This window comes from Physella acuta, unplaced genomic scaffold (genome assembly GCF_028476545.2).
Source record: "Physella acuta isolate Inbredline_101_S28 unplaced genomic scaffold, ASM2847654v3 ptg001898l, whole genome shotgun sequence".
NCBI lineage: Eukaryota > Metazoa > Mollusca > Gastropoda > Physidae > Physella > Physella acuta.
This window is the reverse complement of record NW_026733403.1, coordinates 33,227-53,257: the sequence shown is the minus strand read 5'-3', so window position 1 is coordinate 53,257 and position 20,031 is coordinate 33,227. Positions and strand designations below refer to the sequence as shown.

Here is a 20,031-nt window from a genome sequence, read left to right as displayed (position 1 = left end):
ACTAGTATTAGAAATAGAACTTGTGAGGGGTATTGCAGTTTATAGGGCAAATATCATAGCTAACCAGTGATGGAAATTGGGGCACCCAGCTATTGAATCTTTTCTAAGCAATACATTTTCTACTAGTATTAGAAATAGAACTTGAGTATTGCAGTTTATAGGGCAAATATCATAGCTAACCAGTGGTGCAGCATTGAGCTGAGCAATATATATCCATGGGAAACATTTTACATGTGTAAAACCAAAGATTAAAATTCTGCTTAGGTCAGCAACTTAAGACAAAAAAAGAAACATTTTCATGTTCTAGAAGACTTAACTTGTTCTAAAAATTGTCAGTGATTAGAAAATTTAAAAAATTAAAATGTGATTATTACTGTTTCAGACAAAAGAGCTTATGTTAAATGATGAAACTAATTAATTAATTAAAAAATCAGTGAGAAGCTAGATGTGATATTTAACCAGATTTTAAAACAATATAAATATAACGAATATTCCTTTGTTGATGGTTAAGATGAAAAAAGTATTAATCACAGTTAATAAAATTACAAGTTAAAAGAAACTGATCCGAAATAATAAATATATGAACAAACCCACCTTTCACAGCCTCCCCATTAAACTGTGTGTGAATAAGATGAAGACCTGCTCTCTTAGGTGTGAAAGTCACCTTAAATTTGGTATTCCCCTCTTCCTGGACATAGTTTGGAACTATTTCATCTTCACACATGACAAGAATTTCTAAATTCCCATCTCCTGCCTCACTGGCATCCACTATGGAGAAAATAAATGTGTGAATAGAAAAAGATAATAGCTGTATATTTATAGGCTTGAATTTATAGTTTTACATTATATTTATTTACTGTAAATTATATTTATTTATTCAATATAAATTATATTTTTACAAGGATATGTGTAAGACTTAAGACAAAGCTGGTATCTTAAATGTTTTTTAGTTTAAACCTGTTCAATGATAGACACATCAACTGTTGATTAACCCAAAGATTAGTAAAACATTCCCTTTAACTCTACTTTTAACATTCTTATTGCAAATCTTTCTTTTTTAAAGAAACTGTACCAACTTATGATTAAAAGTATGAAATCTTGTTGTGTTTTCCCCAGGATGTTTATTTAAGAAAATATTACAAAGTTAAAAATGGGTTGAGAGACTTACAGTTAAAGGACAAAGGTCTGTTGACCAGCCCAGGGGCTATGTTAGATACTCGAACTCTGGAGGCATCAAAAACTCTGATAGTGAAAGGGCTGCCTTGAATTGGGACACCAGCATAATCAATATACACTTTATGAGCACCTGTAATGGATAATGATACATTATATAAATACTTTTTTCTAGGCCTGTATAAATATACATTAATTTAGGTGGGCAGTTTTGAACATCACACTTTTACAGCTCTTTTGAAATGCTTGTTACATAAGTAACAAATCAAGTATCCTTACAGACATAACAGTTCAGATGGCAGATACAAATAAGTTCATATGTTTCTGTGACATTGACATATTTGTTCTGCACCAACTAGAGTCAGGTACCCATAATAGCTGGGTAGACTCAGGGACATCTTATGGAATCGAGGCCAGACACCAAACATAAAACTTTTAAATTAGCAAGTGTGTACTCTATAACTTGTCCATGTTACCACATATTGCTATCATTTAATTTTTCAAAACAAGCTTATTAAGTAATTCCATACTACATACTATTCTTAACATAATATACTAAAACTATTTCTTTCATTGGCATAAAGACTAATCAGTGCTGATAAGTAATGCTCATAAGCATTTGCTTCCTCCCCTGTAGTATTGCACTACATGGTTTGTATAGATGGGTCATTATAGTCAGGGGATGATGTACAGTCTTGAGCCCATGTAGAAAAACTCATAACTTTCAGGTTAGCAAGCACATTCTAATACCATGCCATCCAATAAAAACATATTTGCAGCTGTGGGATATGAACCCAATCATTCAAAGAAGCAGGTTACATAAACTTCTTTATACAACTTGATCACACTACCTGTTTGTACTACTACTAAAAGAGCTTACCATTGCTACCTGTTTGTAGTACTACTAAAAGCTTACCAATCAAGCTGCCTGTTTGTACTACTACTAAAAGAGCTTACCAATCACGCTACCTGTTTGTAGTACTACTAAAAGCTTACCAATCAAGCTGCCTGTTTGTACTACTACTAAAAGAACTTACCAATCATGCTACCTGTTTGTACTACGACTAAAGGCTTACCAATCATGCTTCCTGTTTGTACTACTACTAAAAGAGCTTACCAATCATGCTACCTGTTTGTACTACTACTAAAAGAGTTTACCAATCACGCTACCTGTTTGTACTACTACTAAAAGCTTACCAATCTATCTGTTTGTACTACTACTAAAAGCTTACCAATCAAGCTGCCTGTTTGTACTACTACTAAAAGAGCTTACCAATCACACTACCTGCTTGTACTACTACTAAAAGTTTACCAATCAAGCTGCCTGTTTGTACTACTACTAAAAGAGCTTACCAATCACACTGTACTACTACTAAGAGCTTACCAATCACAGTAGGGTGCCAGTCAATCTTACAAGTTCCATCTCCTCTGTCACTCAGTCTACAAGGGGCATTAGAGCCATCAGGAGCTGTGGATATAGGTTTTCAGATCAATACAGGATCTTTGATCAATATTCTTTTGATTTCATGATATAGGTTCTCATATCAATACAGGATCTTTGATAAATATCCTTTTGATTTCATGATATAGGTTCTCATATCAATACAGGATCTTTGATCAATATCCTTTTGATTTCATGATATAGGTTCTCATATCGATACAGGATCTTTGATCAATATCCTTTTGATTTCATGATATAGGTTCTCATATCAATACAGGTTTTTTGGTAAATATCAAATCAATACAGAATCTTTGATAAATATCCTTTTAATTACACATGATATAGGTTCTCATAACAATACAAAATCTTTGATCAATATACTTCTTTTGATTACATGATATAGGTTCTCAAATTACTCCAGAATCTTTGAAAATATACTTCTTTTGATTACATGATATAGGTTCTCAAATTACTCCAGAATCTTTGAAAATATACTTCTTTTGATTACATAATATAGGTTCTCAAATTACTCCAGAATCTTTGAAAATATACTTCTTTTGATTACATAATATAGGTTCTCAAATTACTCCAGAATCTTTGAAAATATACTTCTTTTGATTACATAATATAGGTTCTCAAATTACTCCAGAATCTTTGAAAATATACTTCTTTTGATTACATAATATAGGTTCTCAAATTACTCCAGAATCTTTGAAAATATACTTCTTTTGATTACATAATATAGGTTCTCAAATTACTCCAGAATCTTTGAAAATATACTTCTTTTGATTACATAATATAGGTTCTCAAATTACTCCAGAATCTTTGATCAATATCTTTCTTTTGATTACATAATATAGGTTCTCAAATTACTCCAGAATCTTTGATCAATATCTTTCTTTTGATTACATAATATAGGTTCTCAAATTACTCCAGAATCTTTGAAAATATACTTCTTTTGATTACATAATATAGGTTCTCAAATTACTCCAGAATCTTTGAAAATATACTTCTTTTGATTACATGATAGAGCTTCTCATTTCAATTTGAAATCTTTGATCAATATAAATCTTTTCCTTGCATGCTTTAAATGATCAAACTGGTGCACTATAATTAACTTGCAAATACTGAACTATTAAAAATTAAAGTAGGCCAATGTCAATAAATCTATTCTAATTAAATGTTGATTTGCAACACTTTCAAAGGTAAACAAATTAAAATTGAGAAGCCCAAAAGTTTAGTAGACTAACCAATAATTCTGACAGACATTTCCTCAAATGAGCCATGGGGAGAGACCACATTGAAGCCAGCCTTCTTGTTGCATGAGACGGCATTCCACTGGTCACCAGTTATCCTGATACCACCAACATCAATCACATTTACACTGTACGGACTCCCTGGTCAAATTACATACAATTTTATTTTAATTAATGAAGGTAATTTTGTAACAAGTACAACAGCCGAGAAAATGTTTTTTAATTAATGTAGGTAATTTTTTAAATTGATAAAGGTAATTTTATAACAAGCAATGCGCAAGAGTCTGTAGTGAACAAAAGAAGGGGGGATGAATTGGGGTGTATGTTGTTGTACCTGTTACCCTATTCCCTTTGTCCCTGTTCAGTTCCCGTACTGTGAGTTGTAATAGTCCAGTTTGTACCAGTTTATGAAAGGGTATATAAGGTGTATGAAAACGTGTGCGATTGCCTCAATTTTGTCCAGATCTCCAAGGATAGTATACGTTAGGTCTATACTGGTATTTAGCCACTTTATTGTAGTTTAACTAGCTTTTTGTATTTTTTATTTAGAATAGACTGTGTTAGGTGTATATAGTGTAGATACTATTAAATTCTTTTAGTTTTAATGAGCATTTGTTTTCATTCAGCCTTGTTTTGTAACCCGTTTGTGGTTGTTTGTCTTATGTGTTGAGCTACGCATCCGATCAGCCTTAAGGCATGTCTGTGTGTTCGCAACAGTGTCAAAAAAATTTTTTATAAATGAAGGAAATTTCTTTTAATTAGTGAATATAATTTTATAACAGTGGAGGATTTATTTTTACCTTGGACATGCATGTCATTATACAGTACATTCACTTTGTACGAGCCCTCATGGTGAGCAATGAAACTGCATTCATATTTGTTTTTACCCACTGTCACTGCATTGTTGGGAATGTTCTGGCCATTGTGGTTGATTGTTATCTCCAGAGTGCCATCCCCTGCCTCAGAAGCATCAACTAAAGCAGTAAAAATATTTAAATTATTGCAATCTGGAAAAAATTACTATCTCATGTTATAATTTTTAATAAATATTTGTGAATCAATTTTACAAAGCTGGTAGGACAAATCTAAATTTTTTGTGTTTTCAACAATTTTACAAATTATTTGTATCAATTTTTAAAAAGGTACTCATTATTAAATAATACAAGAAGGGACACAAAACATTTTGTCTATAAACTGACCATTAAATTTACAAGGCACACCAACAGTCCCTTGCTTGACTCTGGTGATTTTCACTTTGTTTGGATCAAATGTTCTGACACCAAATGGACTGCCTTTGATGGGCAACCCAGCCAGAGTAGCTTTTACTGTGTGGATACCTTCATAAAACAATTGAAAGCATGATGAGTTATATCGGTAAATCTGATTAGAAGTGTATTATTTTTTTATAGATCAAAAATGAAAAAAAGTAACTGTGTATAAGAGGAACTTGGAGAATTAACTAAATTATTTTATTGAATGTTTCAAGAATTTCATGTCTTAGCATAGCACTCAGTATATCAATAGATGACATGATGCTGATTGGTTAGACTACACTTGATGAAGATATCATGCTAAGGATAGCTAATGACCTTCACCCTTGGGAGACCATCAGCCTGTGTTTACAGGGGAGGAGTCAGCATGGCAAGTTTACCACTCAGGTACATCCTTACTTTCTAATTTTACATTGTCATATCACAGAGGATGAGGACTTGAACTAACTTTTCTGTCTTATTAAAGCTGATTTATATTATGGTCCCTACTCAGCTTTCTTAAGCATTATATATACTTATTTTTTTTATAATGGACAATGTAGTTTGCTAGAGGAATTCTCAGAGACTTACCAATGTCTCTAGGCATGTATTCCACATTAAGACTTTTGCCATCTGGATGAAGAGTTATCCTAGATGGAATAGGCATTCCATTTGGTCCTTTTGATTAGCAGTAATAAAAGGCAGAAAAAAATATATGAAATTTACAATTATGGAAAAGATTCATCTTTTAAATACTTTGGCTAACATTTTAATCTGTTTTTAACTGCACCATTAGCTGCAAACAAGTACAAAATGTTCAAATTTAAATTGAATTATTGTAGTTTATAAGTGTCAGATGATAAAGATAAAAGGACTCTGTAAAAACAAAAGCACATTGGTTACAGCAGAGATGCAAATATTTGAGTCTTGACCATCGAGGTTACTGTGTTAATAAATTCTACAGATGTAGGGGCAGAGGCGTGGCGACCCTTCCCGGCGCCCGGGGACAAACTTTTCAATTTGCACCCCCCCCCCTCAAGATTTTGATTTGCACCCCCCTCAAACTTTTGATTTGCAACCCCCCCCCCCCCCCTCAAACTTTCAATTTGCACCCCCCTCAACCTTTCAATTTATTTTTCCAACCCATTTTGGCGCCCCCTAAGGTCGGCGCCCGGGGACATATGTCCCCCCCCCCCTCACTACACTACTGTGTAGGGATGTGAAAGGTTGTTCTTTGCTTTTAATACTACCATGTAGTATTGAATAAAAATAAATGTAAAGAAGTAAGGTATTAGAACAGCAAAATTTTAAGTTTAGCTGAGCAGGGTAGATTTATCTTTGAAGTGAATAAACTTTTCTATGATAAATCTAATAGTAAAGAAGAAGAACAGAATGATAAATTTAATAGTAAAGAAGAAGAACAGAATGAATAATGAAAACTTTATATAAGAAGCTTATCCAAAAGAAACACTATTGGGTAATGATTGAAGGAAGGGCTTAAATTGATAACATTTCAGATCAACTCTCAATGTTTTCAATCTGAAAAGACAGAATTAAAATTAGTTTCTTGTTTCCTGGTGTTCAACTATATCTAGAAGCTGAAAAAGTATTAACTGATAAAACAGTTGTTAGATACCAAAGGAATCAAGTTATATCTACCTTTTTTATGCTGAAAGGAAACATCTCCCTGTTATTTCACCACACCATAGCATGCAAGGCAGCAAGACAAGGGCAGCTACTCTAAACCTCAGTAAACCATCATTCAACTAGATTATATTGGGTGTTTATGCTACAGTAACAATAACAACAGTACAGTGCATCATGCTAATCCCACATGCTACATTACAGACTTACAGTTTTAGTAACAATCTGCTTTTTGTTTAAAACAGTATACAGAGACCCATTACAAGGATTTTAAAGTACTAATTTAACATACATTTACATATTTTTAAAGCATGCTTTACCAATTCAATACTTCATAATGAGATTATAGAAGGTAAATAGTCTTAATTTAAAAAATGATTGTTATAATACAGAGTATAAAAAAGTGTTCATAAAAGTGACAATACATTATTGTTTTGCTTTTTCTGGAAAGATAAAAAAAATCTGGCAATTGATACAAGTTGAAGGAAAACAGGCTTTGATTTAAAAATGAGACAGAATAACCTGTAGTGCATACAATAACATCATAGATTGCAACCATCACCATAGCACAACTCACAACAATAATGTTGCTTGTTGGTTCACATTTCAGTCAATACAAAGTAAATGATATAAGAAAAAAACACTGTTAAAAAATTCAGATGATATAATCTACATTGAAAACTTGATTAAGAACAGTTTTTTAATATGAACATAATTAAATATGATCAACTCAATTTTCAGTTTAATATCTATACTTTGCATATACAGATACTTGATTAAAAAAAGTAAGTCTGAAAAACAAAACAGCTTCACCAAAATATTTCACTGTATATAAATTTTAAACAAGAAAATTTATAATTAATGCAGGAAAAAAAACAAATACAATGTAATAATGTATTGTTTTTGGATTTTAAATAGTCAGATAATCTAACTTATTACTGGAAAACTAAACATTGTTATTTCTTAATTAGTAAAAATATTTAAAAATTGAAATAAAAAGATAGTTTTGTTAATGTGCAACCTTTCTCAAACTGTGAGCAGTTTTGAAAGGTATTGTTCATCCCCATGCTAGACCACGTAACCTTACCTGTGATGATGACCTCAGTTGGAAGGGAAGAAATGTTTGCCTGAGACTGGATATGAAAGCTGGATGGCTGCTGGACTGGGATGAGTTGATGTAGGCCAACAATGCTGGCATTCAGATCATGGGCTATGCATGTCAGGGGGGAGCCTAGGAAATATTTGAACAGTTCTGATATTATTTTCTCAGTTTAATAGCATTTTTACCATGTCTGTAAACTTAACATAATTTATTTTAAATTTTAGTCAGTGTGCACCCAAATAATTTGACAAGCTTTATTAAACTTATTTAGATTTAAGTTTAATTTTACATACTGAAAAAATAATTGCACTAATTTTCACTAATACTATCATAAAATGGAAGGTTGTTTGCTCAGCTATAGCAGTTGATTTATTATTGTATACACTCACAGACAGCAATGTTTTACTCGCTCACCTAGATTGAATTAGCTTGGTACTCACATTTCAAATGGTGGTCGTTAAATAAAATCTCAACCACTTGTTCCCCTGGCTCTGTGGGGATGAACTTGATCAAGTATTTTCCTACCATTTCAGGTTCAACTTCATTGGGAATGTTTCCTTTGTTTACCATTATCTGAAGCTGGCCTTCCCCTGCATCCCCAACATCAACTGCAAGAAAACAAACATTAAATTCAATTGAAAGCTAGTAATTCAAAAAAAGCATTGATTAATCAAGAAATAAATATTTCATGAATTATAATTTTGTTTAATAAAACAATTTTTTAAATAGAAAATAAGAAAAATGACGTACTCGTAAAGTGCATTGGCTGATTGACAAAACCATCATCCAGGGGGGAAACAGAAATGGCTCCAATGTTGTAAGCTTTTGCAGTAAATGGACTACCATTTACATGATGATCGCAGTATTTTACATAGATTGTGTACTCGCCTATAAAATACAGATAATTCTTTTAGTATCACAAAGAAACAAAATATTTTTTTTAAAATAATAACGGGCCTATAAAAAATGATAAGGAAGTATTTGTGTAAAAACTAATTATCACTTGTTTTTTTTAAATTTCATAATTTACTTTAAAAATAAATTATGGATGGCTGATATGCCAGAGAAATAGAGTTGAGAAGATCACACCAACATTGAAGCTTGTATACAACTCAATACAAAATGTTTTTATATGTTCAGTCACAGATGTTTGACACCAACTACATGTTGAAACACAGCATTGAACCAAAAATGTTTTAAAGTTCAATTTAAAAAATGCTCTACGTGCACAAGTTCTTAGCCACCCACACCAAACTACTACTTAACTAGCTGTATGCTAAATGTCATTTGTTTAAAATCATTTCCCCACAATGTATCAACCTTTCACAACATAGATGGAACTCTACCAACAACAGCTATCACCATTATACTAAATTACTGACAATCTAGCTAGACCCAACAGACAATTGTTAACAACACACGCATCTGAGCAAACTAATTAAGATATCAATAGAAAGAAGAAATTACAACTCACCAATCTTTGTTGGGGTGTATTTCACAACAGTGTCCCCAGTTGAATCTGTTGTCTGTTTGTAAGGTACACTGTCTCCATCAGGACCTGGAATAGTTAAGACATCATCAAATTATTAGAAGTTTGTCAATACTGAAGCATATCAATGAAGGTTTATATCATCCTTGAAGGCATCTCTGATAGCTGTTGCTTACTTTTTTTGTCAGAAAAAAAAAATTAGTGAGATAGAAATATAAATTTAGTATGATTAGTGAGATCAAGAGCTGCAAACATGTTAAGGGAGATAATGAGATCAAGAGCTGCAAACATGTTAGGGGAGATAATGACCTGAGGTTAACACATGCGCAGAGGTTAATCTGGGGAAAGTATACACGAGCAGGGAAATAACTGGTTCAACAATTTAAACATAAAGCACACAGAAGAAACTACAAGAGTTAGCTCAACACAATACAATCAAAACAATATTTTTACGTTAGAAAAAAATCTAGCCAACAGAATTTAAACAGAGCAAAGCTTACAATTTAAAGTACATTTTGTAATGCATTAAAGCTATCAAAAAGAATGAAAAAAAAAACCTGGAAAATTGGAAAATGTGCGTAAATATCTTAGAAAATCATTATAAGACACAATTTGGTTAATTTAAATTTCTGAAAGTTTGTTAAACAATTTTAAAATAAAAAGTATTAATAGTTAGATATTAAATGAGCAAACTTATTTATTAATGTAAACAAAATAGAGAAAGAAAAATAATGTACAATATAACTTAAATAATAAGGAAAGGGTGTAATCACTGAAGCTTAATGCAAAAGCTAATTCAAATACTTCTCTTTAAAGTAACACCAAAAGTGTTAATTATCACATACAAATTACTAGTATATACATCCAATCTTCAACATGATAAATGATCTTGTAAAAACTGTAGATGTGAAAATTCACAGCAGACTGATTTCACAGTTGATTAGAAATACATTAAGGCATGGTTCAACATACACATTAATTAACTAAAAATACTATTAAACTTCTTTACATTTCTATACACTAAAACAGCACATTGTATGTAAACTATGATTGCCGTGGAAGAAATGTCTATTTATTCGGATAGCATCCACCCTCCAAGTTATTTTTCCAAAAATTGTATTCTTTAGTTAGATTTCTGTGACTCTTATTGCTGGTACCTTTAATTATCACATCCAGATCATCTTCTGACATTGTCTGGCCGTTGGCTTGGATGTAAACTGAAGTCTTCTCATGACACTGTACCCTATCTTTACCTTTTAAGCTGGCCGCTTTGGGGTCAACTATTAAGATTTTCCACGGACTACCTAAAATAAAAGATTGAGGCTATTTAACAAAGAAAAAGGCTTTATTCACTGACTAAATATCACTAAGATGTAATATATAACGTCCAGCCTGAGAAAAATAGGAGAAAAAAATTAAAAAAAAGTGTCTTTTACAACTACTCTGGGGGGGGGGGGGGGGGGAGAAATTTCCAGGTTTTTAAAATATTCCAAGTATATATTTATATAATATTTGAAATTCTGATTTTGATAAAAAATGAGAAAAGTTACATCTCTCTTAACACTAAAAACATTTGCATTGACATTATACATTTTTTTTTTCTGTAATATCCAACAAGATACTACTAACCTATGACAGGGCTTTCATTAAATGCTATCTCCACAGTGTGAGGTCGGGAGTTCTCAGGTAAAAACGAGGCAGTAAAAACATGATTCCCCCTATTTTTTACATCACACGGCACTCTGCCTTCATTTACACGAATTTCTATATTGCCTGGTCCTGCCTTTGATGCATCCACTGCAATGTAATATAAAAACTGTTTAAAACCATCTATTTTACAATTTGTATTAGTTGATAATACGTTGATGTTTTTATACACATTGATTCTGATAATGTGGACAACTATAGTGTATTGTATTTTAACAAGTGTTCTCTAATATTAGAACATATTTAAAAAGCAAGAATATATTAATCTATATTAACAAGAAACTCCTTACTTAAACATGTTCTGTAAATAAATGCCGGTGACTAAGCATATTAGCTAATTCAAATAACACAGAAGTGGTCTACTGCATTTTAAGGGCAAGAATTTTTTTTTAAAAGCAAATAAGAGAAGTGATTTTTCATCTACAATTGAACATACCAATCAACCATAAAATTTTTATTTTATTTCTGTATTTCTTTTAAAGCAACTTCTATAAATAATTTTATTGATCAGATTTCAAGCTAATATTTCTTTTGTTGTAACTTAAACAAATTAGGGAAAAAGGTGTAGCCCTTATTTTTATTAAATGATATTTGTAAGCTACTACCACAAACAAAATTCTTAAAAAAAAAAAAACAACTTACAACTGAATTGTACCGGATGATCTCGAGTGCCTTTTGACGGCATGTCACTCACCACCAGCTTCCTCATGTCAAATGCTTTAGTGACAAATGGTGAGCCACTAATTTCTTGTTCGGCAAACTTCACTTCAATAGTGTACTCACCTACAGAGGTTAAACTATGTGTAAGTAAATCATAGTTTTTCCATATTTAAGTAACATAACATTAATACTGCATAAAGTTGAAATACAATTATCCACATCTGTATTTTTATATTTTATTCTACAAATGAAGGAAGTTCATTAAGATGAAATTTTTAAACCTAATTGTGAAATAACTAGAATAATTTTTAAAAAAGCTTGTATTCTGATTCTCTATTGTGTTGTCTGCTAGACTAAACTTGTAAAAAGGCTTGAGCTATCTAGATTTTATATCCTGATAGCATCAACCACTAATAGCCAGAGGGGAGTATTTAGCCAGATAAATGGACAGTGTCCTTAACACCCTGTATACTGACACAGTTGTTAAAAAAAAGGTAACACTATAAACTTACTGTCTTCTTCTGTTGCCATTTTGCCTATCTCTCTTCACTTGAACACACACAAAACTGTCATAACCTATCCTCTAAACAGACACACTGCGCTAACAGCTTTATCAATGACCACAAAAAATATATTATTTCAGAGGTTCTAAAAACTTGAAATATGACCATAGGCAACAGATTCACAGTATAAAATGACAATTAAGGAAGGTTAGCATGAGTGAAGATACTATTTAAAAAAAAAAATTATAAACAATCTTTAAAATTATAATAAATTGCAGGTAGATTTATTTTTTTATGGTTTATCCTTATCAAGTACTTTTAAGGATCCACTGGGTTTTTTTTTCCTCAACCTTTTTCAACATGGGTGAATACTACTTGGTAAAATCTGTCATGCTTGACTGGTTTCAAGCAATTGTGCATGTTATTAAAAAATGTATCAACAGTAAGTGATCAATGAATGTAGGAATAAGCCTATTGAATACATATAACGTGGTTCAATGGAGCTGAAGCCATTGATATTCAAACTTATTTTTAATACTGAAAAGGTTAATATTTAGAGTTAAGAATGTCTTTAAACTCCAAAGGAGTGACATTTTTTAGAAATACAACTCTAAAAATGGATTTAATACCTGTTAGATACATAGGTAATCAATTAACTGGTATAAATACCAGTTGAAAACTATAATTAAAATTCAATTTTTTAAAAATTAACAATTATTTCAAGTAGCATAATGAACAATTATATCACCATTCAGAAAAACGGTGAACCATATAATATTTACAGCATACCTTTCTTGCCTGCGGATTTACCAAAAGTAGAAAAGGCATTAGGCTCATGCACAGATGAAGGAAACCTTGTAATGGTATCCACATGCATGGAGGGTGTATTGTTATTGATAGTAAACGAAGACACATTTTTCCCTTGACCAAACTCATTTAATCCATATTGAGATCCAAGTCTATTGATGTTTGTTTGTGAGGAACTTTTAATTTTATTAGGTGAGATTGGAATCACCTCATACACAATTTTGTCTCCAGTGGGCTCATTTCTTGAGTAGCTCATGATATTAGATTTTTTGGAGCTTTTTGACGAGGATGTCAGGTTGGTGACAGTTTTATTGCCTGACTTGTTGTTCATGGTGCTGCTTCTCTGGGGGGCAAAGACTTGTTTCTTCTGTGGCTCATTGGGGGACAAAACCCAGTTGTTCTTGTCAGCGTTACTGCTGCCACTAATAATCAAAGTGTCTGGTCTTGCTGATACACGCCTCGTAGATTCTGGACTGCTGGTAACTATCAACGGCACTGTGCGAGATTCAGTTTTAGATTTAGCGGTGCGTGAAAAATCTGTCAACCCCTCTTCACCTTTGAACAATCTTTTATTTATTCCAATGTTGTCTCCAGCTGATGATGGTGACAAAGGTAAATCTCCAGGACCAGGGAAATTGAAGACATACTTCGTATCATCCTCTCCGCTGGCATAGTTGCCGTGAATAAACTGAAAAGAAGGATCTCCTTTTCCTTTAGTAAAAGCCTTTGAGTAAGATCCTTCTCTGCTACTGAATGTAGAATAATTTGAAAAATGTTTTTCTTCTTGATGAGCAAAAGCCTGGTAATCCATTCCGTCCTGATTGCTATTCAAGGCAAATAGTAGCCAAATGCCAAGGTTTATAAAAAACTATTAAATTGTTCTTGCTTGTCAGCCATTATTTAAAACAGAATTTGAATTAACACTAAAAATGATGTTTTTTTTTTGTTAAACTGCAGTACCTTTTTAACAAAATTTAGCTTTAACACTAAAATTATTTTCTTTTTTTTAACACTGCAGTAGTTTTTTTTTAGACTAAATCTGACACACACTAAAGCTGCTTTCCATTAGAAAGAATTCTACTTATAAAAAGGAAAAAAATAAACACAAGCATTCTGCTCTTAAAGAAAAACAGGTATTTCTAGTCTACACAACATTTGTGAGTCAGTTTTCCAGCCACTTGTGCAGCTACACAGAGCACATCCCAATTGATCTAAAATTAACAAACATTTGAAAAGGCCAGGCTCTCCTGCCTCTGTTTGACCATCTGTAGTACCCAGCCTGTGTCTCCCTACTCTACTTTTCAAATATTGACATAGCCACATCACTGATCTATTTGAAGGACTTAGGCCCTGTGACCTCAACACTATTACCTTCTGTTTTAATTGACATTTAAACTTTACCTGTTATATAAATTCTTATGCTTTAAAATGTTCATTTATTCAGCCTGCATGGTATCTATTCAGTATTTATAGCTACTAGTCAGTATAACTAGTTCAAAAATAAATACTAAAACTTTTCTTTTAAAAAAAGCTTTTTTTGAAGTACAAAGGTCCAAATATAAAGCATAACAAATAACATACTGTAATAAAAGGTTGTAAAAACCAGGCAAAAAAGAACTGTTGGATCTTTAAAACCCTGAGAATCACAACTTGCTGTGTTATATTAACTATGGATATTTAGGATATATTTAAAACAACAATATTTAAAATGATTTTTTAAAAAGCTGTGTTATAACTATGGATATTTAGGATCTATCAAGACAAGAATATTTAAAAGGGTGGGTTTTTTTTCAGCACGTTGATAAACTTTAGATGTCTTGTAAAAAATGTTTTACTAAACATTTCTAAATCACCTGAACTATTTAAAAAAGTGAATGTGGATGAAAACTGGATATACAGTCTACTGACAGCTATATATATTTGTAGAAACATAATATTAACATAGCTAAGCTATTTAAATTTGTACAGAATTTCAGATGCATAGTTACCTGAACATATTGAAAGCCTATTTACATGTATTCAACATTGCAGTTAAATAAATAGTTGTACCCTACATTTCACAAATGTTTTATTTATCTGGGACTATTATTACCAAGACCACAGGCACCCATCAGTATTATCTTTTAATTATTTATATTGTTGTATCAACTGTGAAAATCTTACTTTATATAGTTGACCTCTTCATTAAAAATGCATGGTGTATAATGATTACCAGAGTATCATATTTTTTTTTAAAAAGTGTAGACCCTATCTTTTTTTTTTTTAAAAAAGTCCAATCTACACACTGTATGTGACACCAGTAAAAATAATTAACTTATCTCTTAGGAATTAAAGAAACACAGCTTATAGTTGGAATTAAGTTAATATAATTTTTTTGTTTTCAAAAGATAGGAAAGTACTGCATGAAATCATCAAAAGATAGGAAAGTACTGCATGAAATCGGAAGCTAAAACTGCATATTCATATAGAGGGTATCACAGATAACTTAACTGCAACCCAAATCCTAACCCATTTTCAGAATCTCAGCCTGAAGCATAAGAATTAAAGATCTTATTTATGGTTCCCAGCCATATGTATATGGCTAATATCATCTCTTCCAGTCTGTGCCCAAGACGCATAAGGCAGATAAAGCAGATTTCAATTGTTTCAATGAAGTGGTTAATAATAGGATAATGTGGTCAGCACTATGCCAAACCACCTTCCTTTCCCTAACTAGAGTCAGTTCCCCTTCACGCTGGGTGGACACAGGGATGTCCTAGAGTCACCAATCAGGTTAGCAGTCAAACGCTCTACCTTTCTACCACACCATACTACGGCTAATATATCAGAGCCAAAAGATAAATAATCTTTGCTCACCAGATTCTTCCAGCAAATATTCCACCTCGTATGTTTGATCTCCTGTTTTTCTCAACTTGTGCTGAACATGTTTTCCTGAGGGGGCTACAAAATTTGACAGAAGATTAACAATATAACCACTATATACAACTTGTAGGCCAACTGTAATCATGCTAAATAAAAGCATGAAACATCAAAATTATCAGAATTTCTTACAAATATATTAGATAGGCCAATGCTTCTAGATTATTACTGCATTTTTTTTTATGTTCTCAGGAACTGATTGTCAACTATGTCATTTCAAAAAAAAAAAGGACAAAAGTCTGTTCTGAGCAGAAATTTGAAAACATTAGGTGTTATAATTGGGTAAAAAAGACAGAGCATTTCTCATAAACAGGCAGTTTTATTAGTTTCTCATGTATGAATAAGTTTCATTTTATAACTGCCATAATTAATGTTTCATCTGATAAGGATTTTAAATTTTTACACAAGGTAAAAGTAAAATTCCCCTTTCCAAAACTGACGGTCTATGAGGCAATTAAAATAGAGTTCACCTGTTTCTGTGACCTCAGCATATGAAGCGATAGTGTGGTCAGCACTATGCTGAGCTGCCTTTACTTTCCCTAACATGAGTTAAGTACCCATCAGAGATGGGTGGACTCAGGGACAGTCTACTGACTTGAACCTGTATTTGAACATGAGACTTACACAAGGAGTTGTCCATAAATAATGTCAGGCTCTTTCGATGATTTTTACTCCCCCCCCATCACAAATAGTTATAAGTCCTAATACCCCCTCACCCTCCCAAGGTTCTCTTCTACGGCAAGAATTATCCTGACATACTGATTTTGTCTTTACTGAACTTAATCACTGTTCTTTCTGCTGAATAAACTTCATTGACACCAATAAAATCTCTATTATTTTTCAACTCTTTAATAAAGAAAGGTGAATTCAGTTTGTATAAATGAGCAAATTTGTGTAAATGGTGATGGTTATTAAGAGCCTGTATTACTTTATTAGAATGCATAACATAGCAATGCAATTAGATGTTAAATCAGCAAATTATTTCCGTTAGAAATTCATAGCAGTAGTGTCAGGTATAACAAACTGAATCAGCTATAAGTTAAAGCTGATACAGAACAAGCTGATTGTGTTATTTCTTCTTTGCTGGATTTAACTTTGTAACTAGTTGTTTTTAAGCTTTAACTAAAACATTTGTTGACTGGGTAAATTTCAGTGAGCAGACAGGTATCCTGAGAGTTTTATTAGAAGGTAATATTTTTGCTCAATTTGATTCATAAATTTGAAAAAAAGAATACAAAATAAAGGTATCTTGTATTAAAACATACCATATTATGCTTTGATAAATAAAGTAAGGGTATTCATGCAAATAAATGAAACAAAAAATATGTGAAAACCCTCATCGTTAAAAACCCTTGTCCAAAAAAATTGAACCCTTCAAACCCTGATACATAAAAAAATGAAAAGTAAAGGGCCTAGATTCAGTGACTGCTTCTGAATTATAGTTTTTGAAAGATTGTAGGAAACAAGGTTCAAAACTCTGAAACAAAATAATTTGTCAGAAAATTGTTTAAGGTCTGAAATAAAAATAATTTATTAAAACAGTAAAATAATTAAAAAAAATTTAAAACCTCAAAATTTTCTTACTTAAAAAAAAATTAACTAAGAAATTAGTAAAAAAAAATAAAAAGTGTATACTAAATGTTACTACTTAAAACAATTTTGTTCAACAAATTACTTTTAATAAATAAAGTTCAAAATGTTAGAGTAATTTAAATAAAAATAGTTTTTGAAAATAAAAAGGTATGAAATATTAAAGATTATGCTTTTACACTAGATTGTAAAATGTAGGTAATTGATAAACTTAAAGCACATTAAAATATTAAATATAATAATTCAATGTATTTTAAATTATTAAACACTCTTTCCCCAATACTCAAAATGTATATGAACTGTGGTTCAGATATTCTTTTATGATAGATGCTGGTCTTTAAATACAGTTTGAACAGTTTAATAACCTAACAAAATAACTAAAAATATTTAGCTTTTAGGTTAAAAATAAATGTGAAAAAATATGAAAATGAACTTACCTTAATGAAATAAAGTGATCTTTTACTCAAAACATGTAGCTTGAAAATATTCTGGTGTCACAGTGATGTTTAAATAGAAGGATGTGAAGGCTCCAAAACATTTACAACCAATCAAGTGAATATTGATATAACTATTTTTTTTAAACTTCCTAGTTTGCTTCATATACTTTTTACTTTTAAAAAGGTTTTACATGAGGCATATAGGCTATATAGTACATCTACATATGTGAAAATATAAACTTCAAATTCTTTAAAATCTATAACATATTGTTATTTTAACAGAATAAAAAGAAGTAAACTTGCAGTACTATTGTTATGGCTGTTAATAACACTCAGTGGAGTGGTTTCCCATGAACTAATAGAACTCATCAAAATACATGAGATATAGTGTGATGTAATTGTAAACAAACTTGTTTGTAGAGAAAAAATATATACGACTTGAAATATAAATATATTACACTTTGGTAATAATCATTTACATAAGTAATAAGAGAGACAATAAATGCAAACAACAATCAATCTGTATTACAAGTGATGTGATATTTTAAGATATAAATATAAGAGATACAAGCTATATTTTGGTGAAGGTTTTGTTAGTCAAAGATTTAAAACATCTAAAAACTGAGAGTAAAAAGGTAATTCTAATGAAGCTATATGGTATTTCAAATCACCTCTTAACTCTCAGCTAATGCTACATAAAAATGCATAAAAAGCTAACCATGCCACTAGCAAAAATACATTAAATACTAATTTTAATTTTTAAATAAAACAATTAATATTTTTAATCATCAATAGTTAACATTGCATTTTAAAATTAATTCTTTAAAACCTTTAAAAAATCCCAAAACATTTACATATTTTAAAAAAAAATAACTATAGTTCTGGTAGTTGTAAAATTTTAAATAAAGTTTAGTAATTTTACACACATGTTATTCAGGTGTTTAAAGCATTTAATTTATATAAAAATCCCAAAGCAAGTTTAGAATAATTCATTTAGCATGCAGCATATACAAATATACATTAAAACAAGGGAAAAGCAATACAATAACCATTTCAAGCTTTAGTGAATCCTTTATAAAAATACAGTGATTGACAAAAGTTAATAAGATATTTTCAATCCATAAACAAAAATATTTCAGAATACAATCATATATGAACAAAATAAGGAATCAATTTTGATTAATAAGAAATAGAAAGAGAGAAAATGGTCATGAAGAACTGGAACTTTCAGATGTAGAGGCTGAAAAATGATTCTACAAAATGTATCAAGTTTAGAAGAATCGATACAAAACAAAAATGTAAAGTAGAAGACCTTCGCTGCCAACAAGGTGGATAACAATTCCAAAATTTTAAAAAGTAAGCACTTACCAACAATATTAACATCAACCTTGCCTCCACCAGCTCCATTGGTGTGGATTGTAAAGACTGCTGGGGTATTCACTGGTACTAGGTTCAAACCTTCACCTGTTACAGTAACACGACTTGAGTCTATGATATCAACTGTGTAAGGCGATCCTGTAGAAAAATATAAATCTTTTAATTAAACTGTACTTTCTATTTTTTTTTTTAATTAATCCTGTAGAAAAATATACATTTTTTCATTAAACTTTCTATTTTTTTTAACTTGGCCATCAAATAAAGCAACAAATAAAAAATTATTCTTTCATTGTTAATAACGTTTAGAAATTTTAAATTTAAAGATAGAAACTGATAAATCATTTTTTTTTTGGACATTTAATTTAAAATATCATCTAGAATTTATTTTTAATCCAAGTGCTCAATAAGAAATAAATCTAGACTTTACCTCTGACTTCAATATTATTCATATAAGCATGAACAGTGTAGGTGCCTGAGCCTTGGGGAGTGAAATCTACCGTGTACTTTCCATGATCGTCTTTAGTTAGATAGCAAGGTACTTGTGAATGACCATGGATCACCTTACAGGTGACTTCTCCTTCACCTGCTGCTGTTGCATCAGCTAAAAAAAATAATTCATGTTTCGGTGAGTTACTAATATTGATAATTTGAAGAAGAGTTAAAAATTCGACTAAAT

General features: G+C 31.2%; 1 protein-coding gene across 1 annotated transcript in view; it reads right to left on the bottom strand.

Moving 5' to 3' along the window:
• The window catches only part of LOC131931136 (filamin-B), a gene marked incomplete at its 5' end in the record, with an annotated part of 77,223 nt that overhangs the window by 23,971 nt on the left and 33,221 nt on the right, over positions 1-20,031 (bottom strand). The window contains 17 exons of the mRNA XM_059287833.1: positions 595-768; positions 1,169-1,306; positions 2,558-2,641; positions 3,865-4,011; positions 4,671-4,844; positions 5,070-5,207; positions 5,712-5,798; positions 7,852-7,995; positions 8,307-8,474; positions 8,617-8,754; positions 9,341-9,424; positions 10,513-10,659; positions 10,985-11,152; positions 11,705-11,845; positions 15,889-15,972; positions 19,347-19,493; positions 19,783-19,956. Coding sequence (XP_059143816.1) covers positions 595-768; positions 1,169-1,306; positions 2,558-2,641; positions 3,865-4,011; positions 4,671-4,844; positions 5,070-5,207; positions 5,712-5,798; positions 7,852-7,995; positions 8,307-8,474; positions 8,617-8,754; positions 9,341-9,424; positions 10,513-10,659; positions 10,985-11,152; positions 11,705-11,845; positions 15,889-15,972; positions 19,347-19,493; positions 19,783-19,956 — 2,337 coding nt within the window. The remainder of the gene's footprint in view (positions 1-594; positions 769-1,168; positions 1,307-2,557; positions 2,642-3,864; positions 4,012-4,670; positions 4,845-5,069; positions 5,208-5,711; positions 5,799-7,851; positions 7,996-8,306; positions 8,475-8,616; positions 8,755-9,340; positions 9,425-10,512; positions 10,660-10,984; positions 11,153-11,704; positions 11,846-15,888; positions 15,973-19,346; positions 19,494-19,782; positions 19,957-20,031) is intronic.